A 26539-nucleotide genomic window follows, 5' to 3' on the forward strand; every position below is an offset into this window, starting at 1 on the left:
CCTGCATTGCAGATGGATTCTTTACCAGCTGAGGTACCAGGAAAACCCAGTAAGTATTCTAAATGCCCATAAAACCCTTCTTTGAGCTTATTATAGGAAAGAGGAGTATGGGGGATCCAGATTGAGTCCTCTACTTCTCCAGATGCTCAGCTGAGACTATGGGTGCATTTGTCTGTGCCTGGAGGCCTCATGTTTGTGTCAATGGACTACCTAGAAACAGCTGTGCTCTTTCAGAAACACCAAAAATGTATACAGTGGACTGAAAATAAAATGATAAAATATGTGCGTGTGTGCTAAGTTGCTTCAGTCGTGTCTGACTCTTTGCAACTCTATGGACTGTAGCCTGCCAGGGTCCTCTGTCCGTGGTATTCTCCAGGCAAGAGTGGGTTACCTCGCCTTCCTCCAGGGGACTTTCCTAACCCAGGGTGCCATGCCCTCCTCCAGGGGATCTTCCCAACCCAGGGATCAAACCCATATCTCTTATGTCTCCTGCATGGGCAGGCAGATTCTTTACCACTAGCACCATCTGGGAAACCTGATAAAATATATACTGTTGGCTAAAATCAACATTTCATATTAGATTCCAGTATAGACAAGTAGTGAAAAGTCACCAGAACATTTAAGAAAAATGAGTATTTACTGAATAGCTAGCTTGTGCCAGGGGGGCACAAAGATGATTCGGGTATGATGGGGTGATAGACCATGGAAACAGACAACTACACAATATTATCATCAGCTCACTAACAGGAAAATGTCCTAAGTACAAAGGCAACAGAGAGGACAGGATGATTAAGTGCAGACTCAGAGGAGGATGTTATCTGAGCTGGGTTCTGAAGCATGAACAGGAAGGAGGGAAATGCCCAGTGAGAAATTTACAAGCGAAATTTATAAATTCACTACAATTTTTCCCCTCTCTGCTTACTAGAAATGCCTAGGTATCTGGATTGTAACAGGAAATAGGTTGGCCAAGCTGGCAAAACTCCCAAGTTTTGTGGGGCATAACTTGAGAACTCCTGGTGATTGGGACATGCAAGGAAAGGCTGAGTGAAAGGGACAAATGGCAGGAAGTGAGACCAAAAGATTCGCAAGGGCAGGGCAGAGAAGAGGGGACGGTGTTATTCCACAGGACCCATCACAGCCTCAAGACTCCCACAAGACATGGGGAAGGAGGAGCATGAAGGCAGGAGTACTTTATTTTTGCTTTGGCCCTTGCCTAGAGCAGCTGTTTTCCTATTCTCCACACCTCCTTAAAATGTCTGCTTCTGAAGAGAGAAGCTGCCCTGGTGTACAGAAAGAGCTCATGTTCTGAATCTGAAGGCCCGGGTCTGAGTCCTATCAGCTGTATAACCTTATGCCCAGCTTCAAAACCTTTGCCAGCCATACTCTAGAGCATGAAGTCCAAGCTCCTTGGCTTGGCTCTCAAGACCCTTCTTCTGGCCTCTGATGACTCCTCCAGCCTCATCTATCGCTTACCCCTTCTCACCTAACAGCCAAGTACTTCTTCTGGGTTGTGTCTCCATAGACAGTTACCTCGGTTGACATCTTTCCCCTCCTCCTTCCCAAGCTGGAGAATTCCCATTCCTCTCTGAAGACATGATCTTGGTGTTAACCACCTGCAGGAGGCTTTCCCTAGTGGCTAGGTTAGCGATGGTCTCAAAACCCCAGAATTTCCTCTACTGCAGCGTGTGGAGCACATCTGCTCTTGCCCCTTTCTATCCAGAGGACTCTTTCTGCAACATAGGACTCACCGTCTCTCCCCTGCTTAAAAAAAAAAAAAAAAAAAAAGGGAAGAAGCTTCGGGGAATTCCCTAGAGGATCAGTGGTTTGGGCTCTTCGGCTTTCACTGCTGAGCTCCCGGGTTCAGTCCCTGGTCAGGGAATAAAAAATACCAAAACCCACGGGGCCTGAGAAAAAGCAGCTTTATTTCTTGGCTTAAGGGTCATAATTTTCACTGTGGCCTGTCGGGACTGTGTGACCTCACACCTACCTGCCTCTCTGTCTTTTCTTCTTATCCTTTGTATGAGAGGCACCTAGAGCACCTAGAGCAGGACCCGGTATAGAACCGGAAGAAGCATTTGCTGAATGACGGCAGAAGTGCTTAGTCCATACCGCATTACATGAAAGCTCTAGTTTTCTCACACCAGCTTGTGAGCCTCTGGAGAGTGTCAGCATCCAGGACCATGCTTGGCACTTAGTGGGGTGCCATAAGGGTATTCCAAGTTTGGGAGACACTGTGACATGTTTCCCAGAAGCCCCAGCAGGGAAGATTTGGAACACCAGCTGTTGGGAATACTGTCAGTGAAGGGCCTTTAACTGTCAGCCATGCACCACAGACACCTTGGCTCCTGTCAGACCTCTTCCCAGATGGTCCCACACGCCATGAGAGATGAAGGCAGGGATATAAAGGCCTGGTCTGGTCATCTTAGCTCACCTGGGGACAACTCTGGCCGGCCATTTTAGCTCCAGAGCCCCTGCGGGGTCAGCCACGGCTGTCCTTGAGCTTGCATGGCGCTCTGGGCTTCTGCCTACTCTGCTTCTTCCCCTCCCTCCACAGGTGTTCATCCCAGGGGTACTCCCCCGCAAACACCCTGTACTGCAAATCTCCATCTTGGAATCTGCTTCCCAGAGGGCGAATCTGAAATTTGCCCTCTGTCTTGTCTTCTTTCAGAGAAGGCAATGGCACCCCACTCCAGTACTCTTGCCTGGAAAATCCCATGGGCAGAGGAGCCTGGTAGGCTGCAGTCCATGGGGTCGCTGAGAGTCGGACACGACTGAGCGACTTCCCTTTCACCTTTCACTTTCATGCATTGGAGAAGGAAATGGCAACCCACTCCAGTGTTCTTGCCTGGAGAATCCCAGGCGGGTAGGCCTGGTGGGCAGGCCTGGTGGGCTGCCATCTAGAGTCTGACACACGGAAGCGATTTAGCAGCAGCAGCAGCTTGTCTTCTCGGTCCCATCACTTTTAGGGAATATTCATTCATTCACCCAAAGTTCACAGGCACCATTCAAAACGTTTCGCATCCATTTTTCTATTGCTATCATTCGGTCCTGTCTAGGTGCGTGAGGACGGGAACGGATGAGAAACTGGGGCCCAGAAAGGTGAAGCGACCAGCCAAAGGGCACTGATCAGAAGGGGAGCTCCCAGCTGCAGTTTCCCCACTCCCTCTCCATGCATCCTGGAACAAGAGGAAACCTCACTGAAACGAATTCGGATCTCGGTGATCAGAATCCTGAAACCACGGCTCTGGGGTCGGGGAAGGGGCGCGGAGCCCATCACTCCTGCAGTACAGATGGGGAGACCGAGGCCCAGAGCCCGGCGCTCCGCCGCCCGCGGGGAAGAAGGGGGCGCGTCCTCGCTGGAGGGCCGCGTGGCGCCGGGGCCGCCCCCCTCCTGCCTCCCGCCCCCGCTGCGCCTGTGCCCCCTGCCCTGCCTCTGCCCTCGCCACGCCGCCTGCTGCGGAGCCAGTCATGGTGGCGGCACGGGCGGCGGCGTGGCTGCTCTTGGCTGCGGCGGCCTGCGCGCCGCGGGAGCAGGACTTCTACGACTTCAAGGCCGTCAACATCCGGGGCAAGTTGGTGTCGCTGGAGAAGTACCGAGGCTCGGTGAGTGTCCGCCCGCCGGGCCTCGGCGCCGCCCCGCCGGACCCTGGCCGGGGAGCCGAGCGCCCAGGACCCTGCCGGGTGGGGCTCCGTGGGACTCGGGGCGTTCGGTCACCCAGCCCTGGCTCCCCGCCCCCACCCAGGCATCCCCCCCGGGCGTGGCGCCCCCAGATCCTCGGCAGGGTCTGTCCCATGACTACGTGGCACGGCCCGGCGTGCGCGGTGAAACCCGAAACTCTCGCTGCTCGCGCCGATTTCCCTCCCAGCGCTTTTGGGCAGCGGGGCGCAGCCTGTCACGCACCGGTTTAAAAATTAACAGTAGCAGCCTTTGTCTCTCCCATCCCCAGTTTCCGCGACCGGAACAGAGGCAGTTGGCGATATTAAGTGCAGTGAGAACACTGTGGAAATGAAAGCTTGGTGCAGAGGAAGTAGTCACTTCAGATGCACCGGGGCCTTACATCGTCTTTTGGAATAGCGGTCCCCAACCTTTTTAGCACCAGGGACTGGTTTCATTAATGACAATTTTTTCAGAGGGTGGGGAGGGTGGGGTGGTTTCAGGATGACTCAAATGCGTTACATTTATTGTGAACTTTATTTCTGTTATTATATCAGCTCCACCTCAGGTCATCAGGAAATAGAGCCCAGAGGACAGTGCAGAGTTTAGACTTGGGGAGCCCAGTTTTAGAGAGTACACTAAGACCCAGAGATGGAGGGTCACACAGCGCTAGAAAGCAGGGAGCCTGGAGGAGAACCGCCCATCCATCCGTGGTCTCCTCTAGGCAAACTTTTAAGATGGCAGCTCAGATTGAGATGGAAGTCATCCAGTAAAACTGCTACCTCCTTACAGAGAGGACTTGAGAGAGGAAGTGTGCCTGGGTGAGTCTTTGAAACAAGAGAGAGTTTTAGCAAAACCGAGAAGAGTATTTCAGGCAAAGAGAACTGCCAGTGCCAAGTGGGAGTCCCTCAGCCCGTCTCTTTGCCAGCCCATGGACTGTAGCCTGCCAGGTTCCTTTGCCCATGGAATTCTCTCGGCAAGAATACTGGAGTGGGTAGTCCTTCCCTATTCCAGGGGATTGTCCCAACCCAGAGGTTGAACCCAGGTCTCAGCCACCAGGGAAGCAAGGCTCAGAAATAAACAGCAAGAAGGGTGACGAGGGGTAATGAAGTCCTCAAGGGAGTGAAGTCCTCATTCTGCTTGAAGGAGTATAAAGCATGACGCTGAAAGATGAGGCTGAAGAGGGTAGGGAGTGATCAAAAGGGGCCTTAAACACTTTATTCAGGGACCTAAATGTTTCACTGTGTGAAACAAAGAGCCTTCCATGTTCATTTCTCAAGGTAGACCTGGAAAGGATAAGGAGTTGTCTCTAATGGATCGGTAGGCCCAGCCTCCAGGTTTGGATGAACCACACAAGAAAACGGCTGTTAGCAATCTTCCAGGAGCAAGACCATCTTCAGTGAAGAAAGTACTCTCTACCCCTTGAAATTCTCAATTATGCTGGGAGTCCTGTGGATAGTAGCCCTTGTCCAGGGTCCCCCCCCTCCCCAAGGTACTGTGAGGTTCAAATGACTCGCAGTGTGGAAACCCTTGGTAGAGTGCTGTGTGCTTGTGATTCTTGGGCCCCAGCAGAAATCTCATCCAGGACTCAGGGAAATAGCCAGTCAGAGCAGGACCCGTTCCCATTCGGGCCTTCCCTTCCCTCTAGTGCAGCTCATCAGAGAGAGCCCCAGGTTTAACACTTGACCAGCTCTTCTACTTGTTAACTCATTTATTATTGAGAACCTACTATATACTAAGTACCATGCCAGCCCTGAGGGTACAGGGGATGCAGCGGTGAACAAAGTGGCGAAGTTTCAATTTTAATAGAGCTTATATGAGGTCGAAAGGAGACAGACAAGAAAAGAACAGAGACACGAACAATATAATTTCTAATAGTAAAAGGTACTAAGGCAAAAACAGACACAGACTGTTTGTTTTTAGAAGTAATAAGGCATCCAGGATGCGAGGAACAGAAATCCTGTAAAAAACCCAGAAAGTGGTCCCAGAATTCTGAATGTTTCCTCTAGGTCATTGATAAATCCTAAAAAGCATTGGAGTGAGAGGCCTAGAATTCAATCAGAAAGAAATTTAAAAACAAAAACAAAAAATCCACAAACTCACCCAGATGCTAAGAGGTGGAGTTAGAATTTGAGGCCAGGCAGTCCAGTTCCAGAGCCCATGTCTTAATCTCCAGCTTTAGAGGGAAACCAGTAACAGACAGGCCAGGAAGCTGTAAATGATAACTATGAATTAACCCAAGCTTAGTCTGCTCCTTTGGCAGTATAGTCATTCATTCACCTGCAAACAGCTACTGGCTCATTATGTGTATTTTACTACAGGTTTTTTTTGTTTTTTAATTAGAAGAAAAAAAAACCCACTGGCTTCCTTACAAATACTACGTGCCTGCCACAGGGAGACATAGCCATGGGCAAAGTTGAGTGGCTTGTGTCCTCAGGCACAAGCTGGGAGACAGTCCTTTAGACCAGTGTGGAGTGCAGATGAATGCGTGACACTCGGAATGCCCTTGCCTGTGCTGTGAGGTTATGTACATGTAGGCCTGAGTATACTGTATGTGTGCCGCTTAGTCGCTCAGTCATGTCTGACTCTGCAGCCGCATGGACTGTAGCCTGCCAGGCTCTTCTGTCCAAGGGGGTTTTCCAGGCAAGAATTATACTGGAGTGGGTTGCCATGCCCTCCTCCTGGGGATCTTCCCACGCCAGGGATCACACCCAGGTCTCCCACGTTGCAGGCGGATTCTTTACCATCTGAGCCACCAGGGAAACCCACCCCCCAACAGTGTGAATGGTTTATTTATTTTGCATACACATGAGTTTGCATCCGTACTTATATATGTATATATGTAAATTAACTGTGTGTATTTGGGTGTATCTGTGTTTTCGAAATTCCTGGGTGGTTCAGTAGTCAAGAACCTGCCTGCCAGTGCTGGAGACAGGTTCAATCCCTGAGTTGGAAAGATTCCCCTGGAAGGAGAAATGGCAATTCACTCCAGTATTCTTGCCTGGGAGAATCCCATGGACAGAGGAGCCTGGTGGGCTATAGTCTGTGGGGTCACAAAGAGTTGGACGTGACTGAGCACATAGGCATGTCTGTGTTTTGGTCACTTAAAGATAAGCTTTTTGGATTCAGGCATGGAAATAGAAGTAGGATTTCCCTCTCTCTAAAAGTATGGGCAGACACACAAGATGTAGGTTAGAGATAAACAACCTTTAATGCTCTCAGTGCCCAGGGATCCAGCAGAGAAGAAAGAGGAAGACCTCTAACTAGTGAAGGGAGCTGAAGGGGTCTCACAATATGGCATATGATGACAAAATGGCCACAGGCTGGGGCCCCAAGAAATGGGTGAGGGAGTTACAGCCCAATGGTTCTCATCATCCAGCCCAGTGGTTCTCAGCTGGTGGTGATCTTTCTCCCCAGGGGACTTTCAGGAATGTCTGGGGGAGACATTTTTGATTAGTAACACTAGGCGGCTAGTGGGTAGAGGCCAAGGATGTGGCTAAACATTCTACAGTGAACAGGGCAGCCACCTCACAACACAGATTACCCACCCCCAAATGTCAGTAGTGCTGAGGTTGAGAAACCCTGCCCAGCCTGAGCATGTCTAGTGCCCTGAGCTGCCCCTGGCTCTCTTCGGAGCCAACTGGTATAATCCCGCCACTTGTATTAACAGGTGGCCAGATTGATAGGACTTGGCTGCCCAGATACAGGGTAAGATTTTAAATCCTGCAATAATATGTAACCAGAAGCTGAAAAATAGAGCATTGGTGCCAAAATTGTAATTGCAGTCATATAATCGAGTTCCATCAGCCAGCTTTATATTTATCACCTGAAGGCAATGAATAAATGTGTTATAAGGCAATTATAAATTTAAAGGTTAGTCTAGAGACAGAAGAAAGTGGTATATTTTTTTGCTGGAGGGAGAAGGGCAAAAAATGATTGCCCCGAGGTTCTTGAGATCCTTTTATCAAGAAAACCACGTCTGTCTATGTACCCATTACATAGGCAATCATTTATATGTGCACACTTACTCATTCACTCAGCACATACATTCTAAGACTTTTCCATGTGTCAGCTCCAGTGAAGTGAACATAGCTCCTGCCCTCAGCAGGTTCACATTCTAGAAGGGAGGACCAACAGGTATACAGGCAACTCCAGTATAGAATGATGACTGCTAGCTGACTGAGCCAGAAATTAAACGCAGGTCTGCCTTTGTCTCCTGTATCACCTCCTGGTGGGAGTTCACCAGTATGTGTGCCTCTCTCTGTGATGGTGTTCTTTCTGTGTGTGTGGGCATGAGTGATGTATGCCAAAGTATCTTTGTGTCCTGGGCCATAGGCAGACCCATTGATGTCTACTGTGTGCTTGTTCTGTTTATGGACGTGTATGCACACATATCTGTAAGCCCCTGCATGTCTGATTTCATTTGTGCCCGTGTGTATGTATTTGTGTATATGTGAGAGCACTGTTTACATGCGTATACGTTGTGTTCTTGCATATATGAGAGAATGCTTTTATTGTTGAGGGGTCACACATGTGGGCACATCAGGGCATGTGCCTCTTCTCTGGGTTGTGTATGTGTTTGGGTTTTGTTTTTGCTGCCCAGGTGTCCCTGGTGGTGAATGTGGCTAGCGAGTGCGGCTTCACAGACCAGCACTATCGGGCCCTGCAGCAGCTACAGCGGGACCTGGGGCCGCACCACTTCAATGTGCTTGCCTTCCCCTGCAACCAGTTTGGCCAGCAGGAGCCCGACAGCAACAAGGAGATCGAGAGTTTTGCCCGCCGCACGTACAGTGTCTCTTTCCCCATGTTTAGCAAGATTGCCGTCACCGGCACTGGTGCCCACCCTGCCTTCAAGTACCTGACTGGTGAGTCCCTCAGCTGGCTGGGCAGCAGAAGCTACTGGCTGGCTGGGTGACCTGGGGCCCCTTCTTCATGCCCCCAGCTGGGTTGATGGTCTATTCTAGCACAAATCTGTGAGGATGAACTGAAGAGTATTCCTGCCTAGGAACATCTCCACCCTTACTGCCTTGCAGCTTCCCCCCGAGTCACTCTGCAGTCTTCTCTCCACTCCTGTTACCATCCGCAGGGGCTCCTAGAAGGAAACTGGACTCTCAGATTTTAGCTTCACACGGACGACACCACATTCCTGGAGAGGGCTGACAGCTATCTCCTGTCCTGAGGCAGAGGCAGTCAGTCTGGGGACCGCAGGAGGGAAAGCTAAAATACCAGCTCCTGGGTAGTCCAGTGGTTAGGACTCATCACTTCTACTGCCTTCCAGGGCTTGGGTTCAGTGCCTTGTCAGGGAGCTGAGATCTCTCAAGCTGTCAGGCACGGCCAAAATAAAAAAAGCCCCAAAATACACAAAAGAAGAAAAGATCTTAGTACTTGAGAAACAGATCCCTTCCCAGAAGCCTGAGAACCACAAAATGGGGTCATTAGCCAATCTTGTCATTAAATCCTGTTTCCTTTCTCAGGCTTTTCCCTTCCTTTGGGGGCTCCATTTTTGCCTTCTCCCACCTCCCACTCCATGCTTCTGGTTGCTTTCATATCCCTCACTGCCCTCCCCCAGAACCCATTCACCTGGAAGAGTAAATGACAAACAGCAGTGTTGCAAACCAAAGGTCCCTTACTGAGGCAATTTGAATTTTGCTCTATGGGTCAGTCCTAATATTTTTCCCCCTCCGTGTGTTTTTATTAGTTCCTTCCCAGTTCCCATAGCTATAGCTCAAACCTGGCCATGTTTTAGAAGCACCTGGGGAGCTCTTTAAAATACATTAGCCTGAGACCTAGTGAAGCAGGACCCAAGAATCTGTTTAATTATAAGCACCCGCTCCACCACCACCACCATGATTCAGATGCAACCAGTCCAAGGACTAATATATGGGAACCATTAAGATTAAGTCAGGGACTTCCCTGGTGGTCCAGTGGTTAAGACTTCCCTTTCCAGTGCAGGGAGCACTAGTTCAATCTCTGGTGGGAGAAACTAAAAGTCCACATGCCTCATGGCCGCAAAACCAAAACATGAAACAATGTTATAATAAATTAAATTAATACTCCCAAAAAAGGGATTAAATCAGAGAGCAGGTTATAGACTATGCAGTAGTTTGAGGTCTTTAAAACTTTTTGTTTTTTTGTGGTCACACCATGCAGCATGCGGAATCCTAGTTTCCCAACCAGGGATTGAACCTGTGCCCCCTGTAGTGAAAGCAGACTCTTAACCACTAGACTGCCAGGGAAGTCTCTGAGATCATTAATAAAGGAAGGTCAGATATTGCCTTATCAGGCACTTGACAGAATTCTAAAGCAATGGTTCTCAACCTAGGCACCACACTGGAATCTCCTGGAAAACTTTTAGAAAATATTGATGCCTGAGTCTCACCCCCAGAGATTCTTCCTTAAGGGGTCTGTGGGTATGGACTGGACATCAGGACCTTTAAAAGTTCTGCGGTTCATTCTAGCTAATAGAACCAGTGCTTCAAGGGAGGGGTGGATACCGCTAATGGGCTTCCAGGAGACGGGACACAGAAGCACGCTTTGCTCTCCTTCCTTTTCTCTAGAGACTTCTGGGAAGGAGCCTACCTGGAACTTCTGGAAGTACCTGGTGGCCCCAGATGGAAAGGTGGTAGGAGCCTGGGACCCAACCGTGTCGGTGGAGGAAATCAGGCCCCAGGTTACAGCGCTTGTGAGGAAGCTCATCCTGAAGAAGCGAGAAGACTTATAACCACTTTCCCTCCTCTCCCCCATCCCCTCCCCGGACTGTGCATGAGTGACCAAAGCAAAATGAAATGGTGCTACAAAGGGAGAGACCACTGACTCTCCTCCACTCTCGTCCCCCCTACCCCATCACTCCTGTTGGGGGAAAATTCTAGTAGCTTGATTATTTGAATCTTAGAGCAACCTCTAGGAACTCCTGACCAGTGAGAGTTCTTGACCAATGACTCACCAACCGATAGGAACCTCTAGCCCATGAAAATGTGTGGCAAATAGAAGCATTTCAAGCAATAATCTCCTACCTATAAAGCAGGACCAATTCCTACCTCACAGGGCTGTTGTGAGGATGAGGATGAAAAGCCTATGAAAGTGCCAAGGGCAGTGCCAGCTAACCAGGAGGCATTCAATAAGTGGTTTTTGCATATGTACCAAAAAATAAGTTGTGATCAATAAAAACTTGAACTCAACATGAATTTATAGCCATGAGAATCCAGGCCAAACATTTGTAGCTGTTAACTGTTTTCCTATGTATTTTTTTTAATTACAAAAGTAACACAATTCATTGTAAAATAATACAAGATGATACAAAATAAAAAATGAACGTATCTCCCTCATTTTCTGTACTCTTGGTCCCTGGAGGTAAACTTTTAGCAATTTGGTACAAAATCTTCTCAGAATTATTTTAATCAAACCAATCATTATTGCCCGATAAGAATTCACTGACCAAAAATACACTTCAATTACAGGCAAAGGATATGAATAGGTAATTCACTGAAAAATAGAGATGGATCATGAAAATATGAAAAGATGTTCAGCTTCATTCAAGTTGGAAAGATTTTGTTAAATGATAATACCTGTTGTTGGTAAAGATGTGGGAAAATGGGCATTCACATAAGCTGTTGGTGGGACAAACTGGTACAGGTTTTTAGAGAATGACTTGTCAGTATCTTTTAAAACAAAATGTCTACACGCTTTGCTCCATCATTTCTCCTTTTAAAAGACTCCCAAACTGTGCAAATATGTATGTACAGTAATATACATGTACATTGTTCGTTATAGTGAATATTTTATGCAACCTTGTATCTATCAGTATGGTTTTGTAGCAAATTATGACACAAAACCAAATGCTCCGCTAGTACAGTTGTTCAAATGAGTTAGTTTCTATGCTGAAAGTTGTCCAAAAGTGAAAAAAGGCAAGTTATAATGAACACGTGCGCACGCGCAAAACAACATCCAGCATAAACAAGAATAATATTTTTATTAAAAATTTCAATGTTAAGCGGGAGAGAGGGAGGGAGGGATATGGACAAAACTGTTAATTGTTGCTGTCTGTGAGGGCATGGGGTGGGATAACAGGAGTCATTCGCTTTCTTTGTTAGGTATTTTTTTAATGTTTACATTTTATATGTAAAATATGTATTTCACTTTTATATAAATCTAAAAAAGAGGTATCTAAAAACTGAGCTGATGAGCAAAGTCACTGATCTATAATTTATTGGCCAATGAGAATTTCATGTCCGCTTCTCCCAAAGTCACTCTTCTAGAAGCAGGAGACTCAGATTCAAGTTCTGGTTGTGCCCTTGCCTCACAGACTGAGAAAATGGTTCCCTCTCTGCTGTCTTCCATTTTCCCACTGGACAGAGAAAGGGTTGATCTGCACTCACAATCCTCAAAGCCTGCTTTAATATTCCTTCCCCAAAGCTTAGAGTAAATGAAGGCGTTCTGTGGGCTGACCACAAACCACCCCGTGGTGGCCTCCAGCCTGTCCTTGCATATTGTTCTCCATGCTTTGGCTTGCAGCGTGATCATTTCTGTAGAGACACGGGCACACATACACACACACACACGGGGAAACCCAGCTATCACAGAAATGTTTGTGATGAACATCTCAGAACCACATTCTCAATGGACATCTCTCTGACCTCACCCTGCTTGACCTGTCAGCCGCATCTGACGTTGCTGACTGTACTGCTCCTCTCCCTGACACATTCTCTTCCCTCAGCTTTCCTGCCCCTGCCTTCTCTTGGTTTCCCCCATCTCTCCCGGTGCTCCTTCCTTCTGGGCGTTTGTTGGTGACTCTTCCTCCGCTGCTCACTCCTTCCTGTTGGTCTTCCTTGGGCTTCTAGGCTGGTCCCTTTTCTCACTTCATATGCTCTGCCACAGCCATCTCATTTTTTCTCAAGATCTTGACCACCATCCACACCCTGCTGGTGCTGCTGCTAAATCACTTCAGTTGTGTCCGACTCTGTGCTACCCCATAGACGGCAGCCCACCAGGCTCCCCCGTCCCTGGGATTCCCCAGGCAAGAGTACTGGAGTGGGTTGCCATTTCCTTCTCCTATGCATGAAAGTGGAAAGTGAAAGTGAAGTCGTTCAGTCGTGTCTGACCCTCAGCGACCCCATGGACTGCAGCCTTCCAGGCTCCTCTGTCCAGGGGTTTTCCAGGCAAGAGTACTGGAGTGGGGTGCCATTGCCTTCTCCCATCCACACCCTGATGATACCTAAATCTTTACTTTGTATCTACGCTGGACTCATAGCCACTCGCCTGTTGGGCATGACCAGAGACACCTCAATTCAGTGTCTCCAGAACTAAGCTCATCACCTGGCCCTGACACACCTCTCTCCCTTCTCCACAGCCTGCATGAACCCCTTAAGCCCTTCCTTTCACGCATCACTCACTTGCTCACTCACCGCAGTCTCATTCTTTATGCAACTGCCTTCCCTTCTGTCCTCAGCACAGTGCTTGGCCCTTAGCAGGTTAAACTTAATTGTATGGGAAGCATTTTGAGCACTGGCTCCATGCCATCTCTGCCTAGACCCTATCTGGAAAACCACAGATGAGCCAACAGTTTCCTGCAGAAGTTTAGAGTCCGGCTGAGGATTTTGCAGTCCCTACTAGATCTTCATTCCTAGGTTTTGTCAGTTTTCTGCTGTTCCCAAGCCGCCTCCAATGGGCAAGGGTTCCCCTAGGAAAAATCTCACTTTAAATTATCAACTGTTACCTCAGTCATTGGTTAAGCAATATCTGCTAACAACTTAGTTTTAAATTAATTCCTTGGTTATCAGCTAACACTTAAATAGTTAATATTTGATTTTCTACTAATGCCTTCATTATCTTGTAACACTACTTGTAAGTCAAATACTGTATTTATTAGGTTATATCTTTGCACTCCACAGTTTAGTTGGAGAAGGATTCATTTCTGGCTGTGGATACAGTAAGGGCCTCTGTCTTTTGCTGAACTCTCTTTTCACCCTCAGATGATTCTCATTCACTATCAACTGGTCCAGGTTTCAGAGAAAGAGTGGACCCATTCTGACTGCTTTTTACCTCTCTGAGCTGGGCTAGAGTATGGAGGGAGGAAAGCATGTGCCAGGGGAATTTCTATAAAATTATGGTTGGAAGGGACATTTGTTCATCAACAAATACTTCTTGGGCATTGCCTATGTGTCAAGTTCTGCATTAGGTTTTAGGGGTACCTCAGTGAACAAAACACCCATGTCCCAGCTGTCATGGTGCTAAGAGAATAAAAGAAAATCCAAACATTAAATAATTATACCAATTATTATACAATTACAATTATGATGAGCACCAGGAAGAAGTACAAGAAACTGTGACCATGTATAATACTGGAATGGGTGGTCATTCCCTTCCACAGGGGATCTTCCCAACCCAGGGATCGAATCCAGGTCTCCTGCATTACAGGATCGAATCCAGGTCTCCTGCATTACAGGCAGATTCTTTGCCATCTGAGGCACCCCTACCTCTGCAGCTGGGCCCATAGTAGGTGTTCAAAAGGCATATATTGCCTGATTAGGCTTCATTGTCATCATCTGCATCTATTTCTGAATGTCCTGGAGACTGTCTCAACCCCTGCCTCAGCTGGGTTCCCCCTAAAAGTCTCAAGTCCTCCCATGAGAGAGCTGACCAGTCTCAGTTAGATGGGAAAGCCTGGTCAGAAGGCCTTTCCTCTAATCTCTTAGAATACGAGTGCTCCCCTCTGAGCACATGACCAACTGCACCCTGCAGTTCATTCTCCAGAGGGGGTCCCAGGGCCACTGTCATCCCTGGTATTAGTAGCAGTTGCATGGGACACACTTATATTTTTAAAATTACTAATTTTTCATATGATATTCAAATTTAACTAGCCATCTTGCATTTTATCTGGCAATGCTAATCCAGGATTGAATACCACACAATAGGAAGTTGAACTATATAGCCTTCTGATCTACCTTGTAACTCCCAGTGAAAGCAGACTCAGGATTAAAGTCCAAGAATTGAGTATACAGTTAACTGGCTAATCAATATAACAAATGACAATATCCCCTGACTAGCTGTGTAACATTGGGACAGTCACTTAATCTCCCTGAACCTCCATTGTTTCATCTAGCCAATAAACGAAAACCAAGATTTCACCTAATACGTGCTGGATGCAGTGTTAGACACTTCTGTGTGTGTGCTGTCTCCCCTAGAATATTCAGACAAACTAGTGTCTGAAAAAGCACTTTCTAAGTGGAAGTGGGTGGTAAAATATGAAATAGTATTAGCGTTAGTGTAATAGCTATCTGTAGCTGATTTTCTTTACTGAAAACTTGAAGGGAAAGAAGCTTCCCTGGCTTGCTGTTATTGTAGAGAAAGAACACTGTCTGGGATCTAGTGTCTAGGGCAATGATTCTTAACTGAGGGTGATTTTGCTCACAGGGGACATTTGGCAATGTTTGCAGACAGTTTTGGTTGTCAAACTGGGTGATGGTACTGCTGGCATCTGGTGAGTGGAACCAAGGATGCTGCTAAACCTCCTATAGTACATAGGACCGTCCCCTACAGCAAGGAATTACCTGGCTTAAAATGTCATCTGGTTGAGAAATCATGGTCTGGAGTACTGAGAAACGGAATTTATATCCCAGCTGTGCCACTTAGCTGCTGGCTGACTCGTGGACTTTACTTCTCTGGGCCTCAGTGTCCTCTTCTGAGACCTTGGGGATATTAATAGCCCTGGCCTCATAGGCCTATTATGATGATTAAATGAAAATATGCCCATAAATCACTGGAGTACCTGATACCTAGTAAACATTCAGTAAATCATAGTTCTTCTTACAGTTATTTGGGTACTGCTGTCCCCATTTAAGGGCATCCAAAGTGGCATTAGAGGTAAAGAACCTGCCTGCCAATTCAGGAGATGTAAGAGATGCCAGTTTGATCCCTGGGTTGGGAAGATCTCCTGGAGGAGAACATGGCAACTCACGCTAGTATTCTTGCCAGGAGAATCCATGGAGAGAGGAGCCTGAGGGCTATGGTCCATAGGGTCACAAAGAGTTGGGCAAAACTGAAGCAACTTAGCATGCACGCACACATATCCCCGTTTAAAAGATAGGAAAGTGAGACTCAGAAAGAGGACCAGACTTGCCTAAGATCAAGAGAAAAAGCAGTTCTACTCATGGGGTTGACAAACATCACCAAGAATCTTCTGTTGACAAAGTCTGCAGTTTTCTTGTGTGTGGACCTAAGATGAGACACCAAGCTTGCTCTCAAGAAAGTGGAAGGAAAAGGAGAATTTTACTGAGTGCTCACATACCTATATCTAATATCTTAAGATAGGTATTATTATTTCCATTTTTACAGATGAGACTATGAGAAGTCTAAAGTCTCCCTGCAAGTCAATTGCCAAGTAGCAATTGAAATCCAGGCTTGGACTTCTCTGGCGGTCCAGCGGTTAAGACTTTGCCTTTCAATATTGGGGATGTAGGTTGGATCCCTGGTAGGAAAGCTAAGGTCCCACATGACTCATAGCCAAAAACAAACAAACAAACAAACAGAAGAAATATTGTAACAAATTCAATAAAGACTTAATATATTTAAAAAATAAACTCACTGTCCTTATTAATGACCAACTTTTTAAAAAAATTCAAGCTGATGTGATACCAAAGTCCTTGCCCTCTCCCTCTATTCTCTGCTTTCTAGGCTATGGTAACAGTCCAGCAGGGATGGGGAGAGTCTAAGGTTGGAGACTTTTATTCTGGGAGAAAGCCATTCACTCCAGGGTACAGCAGTCTTGAAGTAAATTGCAGAGGTAGCTAATCTCAGGCTGAAAAATAACTGTGAATATGAAAAATGCTTGAAAACAAATAGAGTGCTGGACTCATGTCAAAACCAAAGAAGGACGTAGACAAAGGCAGGGTTTGTTTCCTTGAACTTTGGGGACTGGAAGGCCCGAAACAAATCCTTAGTCAGTCAATCAGTCAGTTCAGTTGCTCAGTTCAGTTCAGTTCAGTCGCTCAGTCGTGTCCGACTCTTTGCGACCCCATGAATCGCAGCACGCCAGGCCTCCCTGTCCATCACCAACTCCTGTAGCCCACCCAAACTCATGACCATCGAGTGGGTGATGCCATCCAACCATCTCATCCTTTGTTGTCCCCTCTCCTCCTGCCTCCAATCCTTCCCAGCATCAGAGTCTTTTCAAATGAGTCAGTTCTTCACATCAGGTGGCCAAAGTATTGGCATCTCAGCTTCAGCATCAGTCCTTCCAGTGAATATTCAGGACTGATCTCCTTTAGGATGGACTGGTTGGATCTCTCAAGAGTCTCTCTGGGGGACTGGAAGGGACTCTCAAGAGTCTTCTCCAACACCACAGTTCAAAAGCATTAATTTTTTGGCACTCAGCTTTCTTTACAGTCCGACTTGACTCACATCCATACATGACTACTGGAAAAACCATAGCCTTGACTAGACGGACCTTTGCTGGCAAGGTAATGTCTCTGCTTTTTAATAGGCTGTCTAGGTTTGTCATAACTTTCCTTCCAAAGAACAAGCATCTTTTAATTTCATGGCTGCAATCACCATCTGCAGTGATTTCGGAGCCCAAGAAAATAAAAAGTCTGCCAATGTTTCCACTGTTTCCCCATCTATTTGCCATGAAATGATGGGACTGGATGTCATGATCTTAGTTTTCTGAATGTTGAGTTTTAAGCCAACATTTTCACTTTCCTCTTTCACTTTCATCAAGAGGCTTTTTAGTTCTTCTTCACTTTCTGCCATAAGTGTGGTATCCTCTGCATATCTGAGGTTATTGATATTTCTCCCAGCAATCTTGACTCCAGCTTGTGCTTCTTCCAGCCCAGCATTTCTCATAATGTACTCTGCATATAAGTTAAATAAGCAGGGTGACAATATACAGCCAAATCCTAGTTTCTACCATTCCTGGCTGGGTCCTTGGGTGAGACAAACCTTGCTGAGACTCAATATCTTTATGTATAAAATACCTATATATAGAATCATTTGTTCTCTTATTAAGGGGAATTTATTAATTCCTCCTCTCCCTTTAACCCATATGGCTATGCAGATTTTGAAGGTGGCTAGCAGAAGAAACAAGGAGTTGAAATCTAGCCTGAATTCTTACTTACCCAGCTTTGCCTTTGGCATAGAGCTATATCAGGCCAGAGGAAGGGGTACTTTTTTCTTCATTTGCACAAAAGCACATAAGGAACCAGGTGGCACAAAATGGCACCCCTGCCATTGAGAACCAGGCCTTAGACTGAGTGTAGGGAACCAGACCTGCAGCAGGTACAATTTCTATCCTAGAGGAGCCTATAGTCTGAGGCTGTGGTTCCTAAGTGATATGATGGTACATGGAAGTGCTCAATGAATGGCAGAGAGAACAGCAGACACTGCAAAAAAAAAAGAAAAAGAATGGTACTCTGAGTGTTGGTCACAGAAGGGTTTTCTGTGGGACAGGGTGGGGGTGGTCTTCAAGACGGACCTTGGAAAGTATAGAGGAATAAGATAAGCAGAAGAAGGGAACAACATAGGCAAAACTGGGGAAAGGAGGCTCCTTTCCCAGGTCAGATTGGCTGAAAGAGAGGCTTCCTGTAGGAGAGAAGAGGCAGGTATAGTTGGAGAGGTACGGACAGTTTCATATTTTAGAGGTTGGACTAGAACCACTGGGGCTGCTTAAACAGCTCAGGTCAAGCCTTCAGAGGATCTCTCTGTTGATAAGTGTGTGATGAGAGAGAATCAAAGTGCAGAGAAAAAAAATCATATAACTCCGCCTCAAAAGTCAAATGAATTCTCTTCTACATTATACTGGAAATCCTAGAGAGTGTAACAAAACAAGGGGGAAAGAAAAAGCACCAACTATAAAGGAAAAGTAAAACTGCCTTTAAAATATATTGCTTGTGAGGAAATTTTTTCATGTTAACATAAAAAAATCCTAAGCAGCCTATAAAAATGCTGGAACTAATAGGTGAATTTAACAAGATCCCAGAATACAAGGTGAATATATGAAAATAATTTGTGTTTCTATAAATTAGCAACAAACAATTGGAAAATCACATTTTCAAAAAATATCATTTACAATGCATCAAAAATAAGAAAAAGGGAAAAGTTTAAAAAAAATGTGTACAAGACCTGTACATAGAATAGTATAAAACACTGCTGAGAGAAATTAAGAACAAAATAAAAGAAGAGATTTATACCATGTTCATGGATTGGGAAACTCGATATTAAGATGTTAATTCTCTTCAAATTGATCTATTGATTCAATGTAATCCTAAGCAAAATCCAAGCAGGATTTTGGGGGAGCAGAAATCAATGAGTTGTTTCTAAAACTGATATGGAAATGCAAAGGACTCAGAAGCACTAAAACAATTTTGAAAAATTAGGACAAAGTTAGAGGATTTATGCTACCTAATTTCAAGACCTACTTAGAAAGCTACAGTAATTAAGACAGAGTGGAACTGGCATAAGGATAGATTCAGATAAGGTCAATGAAATAGAATAGAGAATCCAGAAATAAATCCACACGTACATGATTAATTGAGTTTTACCAAAGGTGTTAATTCAGTAGAGAAAAGATAGGGAAGTTCCCAGGTGGTCTAATGGTTAGGATTTGGTGCTTACAGTGCGGATGCCTGAGTTCTGATCAGAGAACTGTTCTGATCAGAGAACTGTCTGATGTGCCAAGGATGCACGCACGGTAAGTCGCTTCAGTCATGTCCAACTCTTTGCGACCCTATGGACTGTAGCCCGCCAGGCTCCTCTGTCCACGGGATTCTCCAGCCAAGAATACTGAAGTGGTTGCCATTCCCTTCTCCAGGGGATCTTCCCAACCCAGGGATCGCACCCCTATCTCCTACATGTCCTGCATTGGCAGGTAAGTTCTTGAACACTAGCACCACTGCTGCTACTGCTGCTGCTAAGTCGCTCAGTCATGTCCGACTCTTCGCGACCCCATGGACTGCAGCCTACCAGGCTCCTCCGTCCATGGGATTTTCCAGGCAAGAGTACTGGAGTGGGGTGCCATTGCCTTCTCCTAGCGCCACTGGGAAGCCCAAAGTTAAACATATATCTATTCTATTACCTCAAAATTCCACTTTTAGGATTCACCCAAGGTATATGAAACCATAGGCACCCGAAAAAGGAATATATGCAAAAATTTTATAGCAACTTTATTCACAATAGTCCCAAGCTGGAAACAACTCAAGTGCCCAAGAACTGCTGAATGAACAAATGGCAGTTTTCATATAAAGAGTATATTTCCATGTGCTTGACAATAAAAAGGAAGGAACTACTGTTACATGCAACAATTTCTGTTTATCGCAAAAGCGTTGTGGTGAGCAAAAGAGATCAGACACAACAGAGGGCATACCATCTGATTCTATTAAGACAAAAATTCAAAAACAGAACTAATCTACAGGGAGGGCAAGCAGGTTGTCTCAGGCAAGGCTAGGGGTGGGGAGGAGAGTTGATTGCACCCCAAGGGACAGTGACAGGTGACAGAAATATTCTGTATCTTGACTGCAGTGGTAGCTCCATGAGTATAAATTCACCAAGCTGCACACTTGAAATGTGTATATTCTATTGTTTGTAAAATATACTTCAGTAAAATTGGTTAAAAAAAAATCTCAAGAGAAACAGCATTGTATAGTAATAAAAGAAATTGGAAGGAATATAAATGTTAAAGAAAATGGATAATAAGCCATCATATATTCAGTAACTGGGGAACTATACAGCAGTAAAAATGAATGAACCAGATTGAGCATACACATAAGTATGGACAAAGCTCAAAAACATTAGATTGAATTTAAAAAAAAAAAGCAGATTACAGAAGAATGCATTAATGTGATGTTGTTTATTTGAGATATAATCACATGTAAAGCAATTCTATACATTATTCAAAGATCCACACGTACATGATAAATGCATGAATAAGAACATAGAAATGATAAACACCAAATTCAGGAGAGTAATTGTGAGTGGAAGCAATTTCTTACCAGTAGAGAGTGCATGGGCGGTTCTTGTATTATTCTTTATGTTGTTTGTGCGCTTTAAAGATTTCACAGGAAAACAAACAACAAACTAACAAAAACCTAAACCCCAAGACCACCTCCAGCTGGGAGAGTGTCTAGCTGGTATCAGATCTGAGCTTTGGTCCAATTTGTCCTTGGACTTCATGTTCCAACTGGGCAAAGCCACTTCTTTCAGGATGAGAGGCAGGAGCCTCATGCTGGAAAAAAAGGGTAAGAATCCATCGCTCGCATAAGAAGAGTGGTCGTGCCTAGAACCCGCACTCAAAGGGAATTAATGCATGTCGACATCCTTTTTTTAAAAATATAATTTATTTATTTTAATTGGAGGCTAATTACAATATTGTATTGGTTTTGCCATACATCGACATGAATCCGCCACGGGTGTACACGTGTTCCCCATCCTGAACCCCCCCTCCCACCTCCCTCCCGATACCATCCCTCTGGGTCATCCCAGTGCACCAGCCCCAAGGATCCTGTATCCTGCATCGAACCTGGACTGGCGATTCGTTTCACATATGTTAATATACATGTTTCAATGCTATTCTCCCAAATCATCCCACCCTCGCTCTCTCAGCATCCTTTCTTTGCCGCTCCAATGCAGTGACCTGCAAGCTGAAGGGGAACTGGGTAGGGGATGGGGGAGCCCTGGGGGAGGGGTGTTGGGCCGGCACAGCTGGAGGCAGCAGGGCTAGAGGATCTGGCTGCTCCGCGGTGTCCAGAGTCCAAGGACTCGTAGCGGACCACCCAGAGAGCAGAATCTAACCCTCACCACGGGTTGTGCCCGGATTCTCAGCCTCCTTGTGGACTTCAGTCACTGAGCTGCGCGACCCTTAGCAGCAAGGGGCATGTCTTTCCAGACCCCTGAGGATCCGGCTCCGGAGCAAGGAGAACCACGCACAAGAGGCTTCCAGTTACTGCGCGGTTGGCCTGGTGCCATCAGCTACTGCCCTAAAGCAGAGAGGGAAAGTGACCAGTCTAAGGTCACACCGCAGGTGATTGAAACTTGATACTTACTTGTATATCCTTGGGCAAGTTACTTCACCTCTCTGGGTCCAGTTTTCCTATGGGTAGAGTGGGTAAAAAGTTGTGTGTGTATATGTGTGTATATTTGGAAGACTCCATACCAAAGTATCAGTGGATATTTCTACATGGTGAGGTTTTGGGTGACTGTTATTTTTAATCTGGTTTATCCTTACTTTCTAATTTGTTGTTTCATAATGAATACATAAGTATCTAGTTATTTTTATGAAGAGAGCAACAGCACAGAATTGTAAGCATTGAAGGAGACAGTGGAAAGCACTGAGCACAATTCCTAGTTCACAGTGTGTCTCCATAAACGTGAGTTCTCCCTGCTCACTCTTCCCTCTTACACTTACCTGCCCTTCTCATTGGAGACTCTGGCCCCCAGACCTCAGGTTGGGAAGAACATGTGGTGGTACAGAATTCTATTTATTAGCTGTGTAGCTTTGGATAAACCACTTAACTTCTCTGAGTCTCAGTTACTTTGTCTGCAGAATGGGAAGAAAAACAAAGGAAGTTTTCAAGGACTACATGACATACAAGGTGGGAAACTGCCTGGCATACAGTAGGTCTGCAGTAAGTGTCTGTAGGGAGGAACATGATGCACATGATAAAGGAACAAGCATTACAGTAGGTTCTAGACCAGAAGAGGTCAAAGATTCTAGCATAGATTCCAAAGAGCCCAAGGGGTCCACAGATAGAGCTCAGCCAGGGAGAGAACCATGAACTTGGATTGAAAAAAGTGACATCCTTGTTTTTACTACCTCTAAGTCAAACAGCATTTCCTTCTATCATGCACATAAGCAATGTCACATAGTATTAGCAGAACCTGTGACTTTGTTACCAGTGATGCGTGTGAGCTCAGTTGCTTCAGTCATGTCCAACTCTTTGTAACCCTATGAACTCTAGCCTGCCAGGCTCCACTGTCCATGAAATTCTCCAGGAGAGAACTGGAGTGGGTTGCCATGCCCTGCTCCAGGAGATCTTCCTGACCTAGGGATTGAACCCACATCTCTTGCATTTCCTGCTTTGCAGACAGATTCTTTATCATCAGCCACTAGGGAAGCCCTGTCACCAATAGAAATCATAGTACAGTAGCAATATCTTGAAATATTGTTTTTATACTCATTCACCACCTCAAAATTAACAATAGTTAATAAATAAATCTCTATATCTTATTATTTAATATGTTAAAAAAGAACTAATTCACAAAATAACTATTTTGATAATGATTCTATATAATTGGTATACTTTGTAATTCTAATTTACTTTTTGTAGTTAAAAATATTCTTCTGAATAGGGGACCCTAGTCTTCATCAGTGCCAAAGAGGACTGTTGGCTAGACAAACATGGTACTAGTCTCTCCTGGGCCATTGGCTGCTTTGTAACATTGAGCTTGTTATCTCTCTCAGGGACATAATCATCCCTACCTGGTTCACTCCACAGGGTTGCTGGAGAAACTAATTCTTGGCAGGAAAGGGCTTTGGAAACTGTTGGCAGCTTCCCAATTTGCCAAAAGCCAGAGCAGAGTGCTTCGTATCTCATAGCTGAATCTCATGTCTTAGGGAGACCTTGCTCCTTTCCACAGGATTCCAAATCCTTCCTCTTTAATCTCTACCTGATAAAGAGGCCAAAGTGCACCTCCCTCAGAGTGTGTCATCCAGTTCCCAGTTTCCAGAGATTCACAGGAAGAATTTTCTAGAGGATAAAACAATTCCTTCCAGCTTTCATATTTGACCTTACAGTGGCCCTTGAAGATACTACCCCCTCCAAACTGCCCCCTTCTCTTTCAGATGGTGATCCTTCTGTGGCCATGGTCCCTGAATTTCCCCTTTCCCTGCCCTGTCCTAGACCATCTGTCTGGCTCCCATTCTGTACTGTGTTTCTGGGCAGACCCAGATCTGATCTCTGTCACGGGGCCCAGTGCCCAGGTCAAGGGCATGGCACATCTCAGCATCTGAGGAGCTGGCCTGGATGAAGAAACGGAACCTGAAGCACAGAGAGAAAAAAAGCAGAGGAGGAGTAGAGCTAGGGCTTGAGATCCCCTGATGCCCATTATTTATCCCATTCACATTGAAAGCAAGAGACAGAGGAACTGCGGACTCCCAAGGCATCACATCAGCTATTTCCTACTCTCCCCACTGCTGTAAGAAATCAGGAGAGCTTAAGATTTTGTAATCATGTGTGAGTCCCTGCTCATCAGAACCATGGGAGATGTCAGATTCAGTGGCTTTCAAACCTTTTTGACCTGACTCAAAATGAGAAATCCTTTTTACATGGTGATCTGGACCACAGTACATACAGACATATGTAACTGAAACATTTTATGGAAGAATACTTAGCTTTACTATTTGCACTATACTTTTTCTATTCCATTAATTTTTTTTCTTAATGCTAGCTGTAACTCATCCACTGATTACATGATTCACAGGTCCTTTTCAGCCTAAGCACTCTGTGATGACTGAATAGGAATTATTGACAACTAAAGCCCAACAGTCCCTAGTCCTGGTTCAGTGTAACTGGGCCAAAATGTGCACCTTAACTTAGAGCCTGGGTCTCCCCAGTGTACCCTGACGGGACAGACAGATAATCTGCAAAGGCTTCCTACAGCTTCTTCAGACTGTAGGAAGCAGCTTTTTCTGATCCTAATAAGAACACTAACCTTGTGATCTGGAAAAGTTATGTGAGAATGGTCAGGCCTATTGGCTTTGCTCCTGGGTAGGTGGAGTTACCACCTGAACATCCACTAGCCCCCTTATCCTAGGCCAGTGTGGGAAAGAGAGAGTGTGAACATGTCAGTGCATGAGCTAGCTGCTCAGGGAAAGGAAGTTGCAGGCAGGGAAGCCAAAGGATGACAACATGTAAAAGTCACTGAAAAAGAGGTGCTGTGGGAACGCCAGAAAGATCAAGGGCTTGGGAACAAGAAAGACCCAGGTTAAAATCCCATGGGCTTAAGAGCTCAGGAAAATGACTCTCATCTGACCCTTAGCTCTCATTTATAAAACAAGTTTGAAAATCCCTGGTTCTCTGGGTTGTTGTGAAGGTTAAGTGAGATCGTGTATTAATCATACCCGTACTGACCCTACTGTGGGGTCGATGACAGGTCCCTCGTCCGTGTCCTACACTAGCCTGGAACTGCCCCGGGATTCCCAGTGACCCTCACAGTGCGTACCTAGCACAATGGCTGGTGCTCAGCACAGATGTGGAATGCAAGCCGGTGACTTCGATTTCACCACCCTGGACATGGGCTGTCTCTCTGAGCACCCAGCGCCCGAGTGCGTCCACCGGGAACGGAGTGGGGCCGGTGGGAGCCGCGGGCCCAGAAGAGCGGCGACTCCCTCCTCTCGGCTCTGCGAGCCGCCCCCCGCCCCGCGCTCGGGCGCGATCCCCCGCCCGCCTTCCCGCCCCTCTCCACTCCCACGGCTCCTCGGCCCTCCTCCTTCCTTCCTCTCTCTCCCTCCTCAGTCCCTCCTCTTGGCAAGACCTGTCCGCGCACGCGATTGCCTCCCTCGATCCTCTCTAGAGTCTCGGGGGCTCTGGGTGTCTCACCGCTCCGTCTGCGCCCATCTGTGTGCCTCTCCGTCTCTGTATCAGTCTCTGTCTGCTTATCTCTGCCTCTCTGTGTGTCTCTTTCTCGGGCTCATTGCTGTCTCCGTCCGTCAGTCCATCAGTCCGTCTGGACCCGGGGTGGCGGCGGGCCGCGCGCGGGTCGCGATGAGCGGCGCCTGCACGAGCTACGTGAGCGCCGAGCAGGAGGTGGTGCGTGGCTTCAGCTGCCCGCGGCCGGGGGGCGAGGCGGCCGCGGTCTTCTGCTGCGGCTTCCGCGACCACAAGTACTGCTGCGACGACCCGCACAGCTTCTTCCCCTACGAGCACAGCTACATGTGGTGGCTCAGGTACCGGCCCTGGCCCTCACCCCACCTAGTACCCCGCGCCCGTCCTAGCCACCTTGCTCCATCTTCGGCCCAACCGCGTGCTAAACCCTCAGTCCTCATCCAAGTGCGCACCCCAAAGTCAACACCGACCCCCACCCCGCCTTTACCCGCTCAGGCTCTCACCAGCCCAGATCCCCCCTGCAGCCGCTTCTCCGCTCCATTCCCCCATTTTAACTCAACCGTTATTCAGATCCATCCTTGAACCTTACCCCAACTCCACCCTGGAAAAGCTTCATTTCATCCCCACTCCGAATGTCCTCATCCACCACCCTCAACCCAAATTACATAACAACCCCCACCCTAACAGCAAACTCCCATCCTGCACCATTCACAGGATAACTCCTCCTTTATCTGTGGGCCCAACAGGGTCCCCTTCCTGATATCATCACCAGCCTCATCCCTGACCTTACCCACTCCCCAGTACTGATCCAAGCCCTTACTCTATCAGCAGCCCTGATCTCCTCCTTCATCCTCCCTGCAACCCCACCTCAGCTCTCCTTCCCCACCCTGACTGCAGACATTATCTAGACCTCACTCACAAGCCTTAATACCTCATCAGATGCTATTCCCCAACTCAACCCAAGTCTCAGCCCAGCCTCAGTCCGCTCATATTTAGTCATTCTTTCAGCCACCCTTGCCTGTGAACTTACATGTCAGGTCCTGTGGTGAGTTCTGAGCGAAGGCAGATGACCAGAGATTCAGAGCTGCCTTCAAGTTCATCATTAAACAATGACATAGTGCCACAGCAGAAGCCAGATCAGTGTATTTGTGGGGAACCCCCATCCACAGGACCCCAGTCTCCTCACTTGTTCAGAGAAGGAGATGATAAGGCCAGTGCTGACATTCCTGGAACCTAAGTGTGGAGCTGAGAGGGCAATAGATAATAGATCTCAGTCTCTCCAGGTCTCCAAAGGCCT

The 26539-nt window shown here is 46.6% G+C and overlaps 2 protein-coding genes and 1 long non-coding RNA gene across 3 annotated transcripts in view; 2 read left to right on the forward strand and 1 right to left on the reverse strand.

Moving 5' to 3' along the window:
* Positions 1–3431: 3431 nt before the first annotated feature.
* Positions 3432–10980, forward strand: GPX7 (glutathione peroxidase 7). Its single transcript, XM_027970265.2, has 3 exons — positions 3432–3603; positions 8259–8520; positions 10213–10980. Exons 1-3 carry the CDS (start codon positions 3469–3471, stop codon positions 10374–10376), a joined length of 561 nt encoding a protein of 186 aa, XP_027826066.1. The 5' UTR covers positions 3432–3468; the 3' UTR covers positions 10377–10980.
* A 9490-nt stretch (positions 10981–20470) lies between these two features.
* LOC132659168 (uncharacterized) lies at positions 20471–25617 on the reverse strand. Its single transcript, XR_009599219.1, has 4 exons — positions 25237–25617; positions 22044–22175; positions 21682–21728; positions 20471–20864 (listed from the first exon to the last, which is right to left on the reverse strand). It is a non-coding gene; the product is annotated as an uncharacterized LOC132659168 (long non-coding RNA).
* SHISAL2A (shisa like 2A) overlaps positions 25151–26539 on the forward strand; it is a 37781-nt gene continuing 36392 nt past the window's right edge. Inside the window, exon 1 of the mRNA XM_027970270.3 lies at positions 25151–25583. Coding sequence (XP_027826071.1) covers positions 25402–25583 — 182 coding nt within the window. The 5' untranslated portion in view covers positions 25151–25401. The remainder of the gene's footprint in view (positions 25584–26539) is intronic.

This window comes from Ovis aries, chromosome 1 (genome assembly GCF_016772045.2).
Source record: "Ovis aries strain OAR_USU_Benz2616 breed Rambouillet chromosome 1, ARS-UI_Ramb_v3.0, whole genome shotgun sequence".
NCBI classification, from domain to species: Eukaryota; Metazoa; Chordata; class Mammalia; order Artiodactyla; family Bovidae; genus Ovis; species Ovis aries.

Excerpts from the sequence above, each read along its gene's own strand:
- GPX7 (XM_027970265.2), top strand. The coding sequence starts at position 3,469 with ATGGTGGCGGCACGGGCGGCGGCGTGGCTGCTCTTGGCTGCGGCGGCC. Across the intron at positions 3,604-8,258 it reads TGGAGAAGTACCGAGGCTCG|GTGTCCCTGGTGGTGAATGT; the intron begins GTGAGTGTCCGC and ends TTTGCTGCCCAG. Across the intron at positions 8,521-10,212 it reads TGCCTTCAAGTACCTGACTG|AGACTTCTGGGAAGGAGCCT; the intron begins GTGAGTCCCTCA and ends CCTTTTCTCTAG.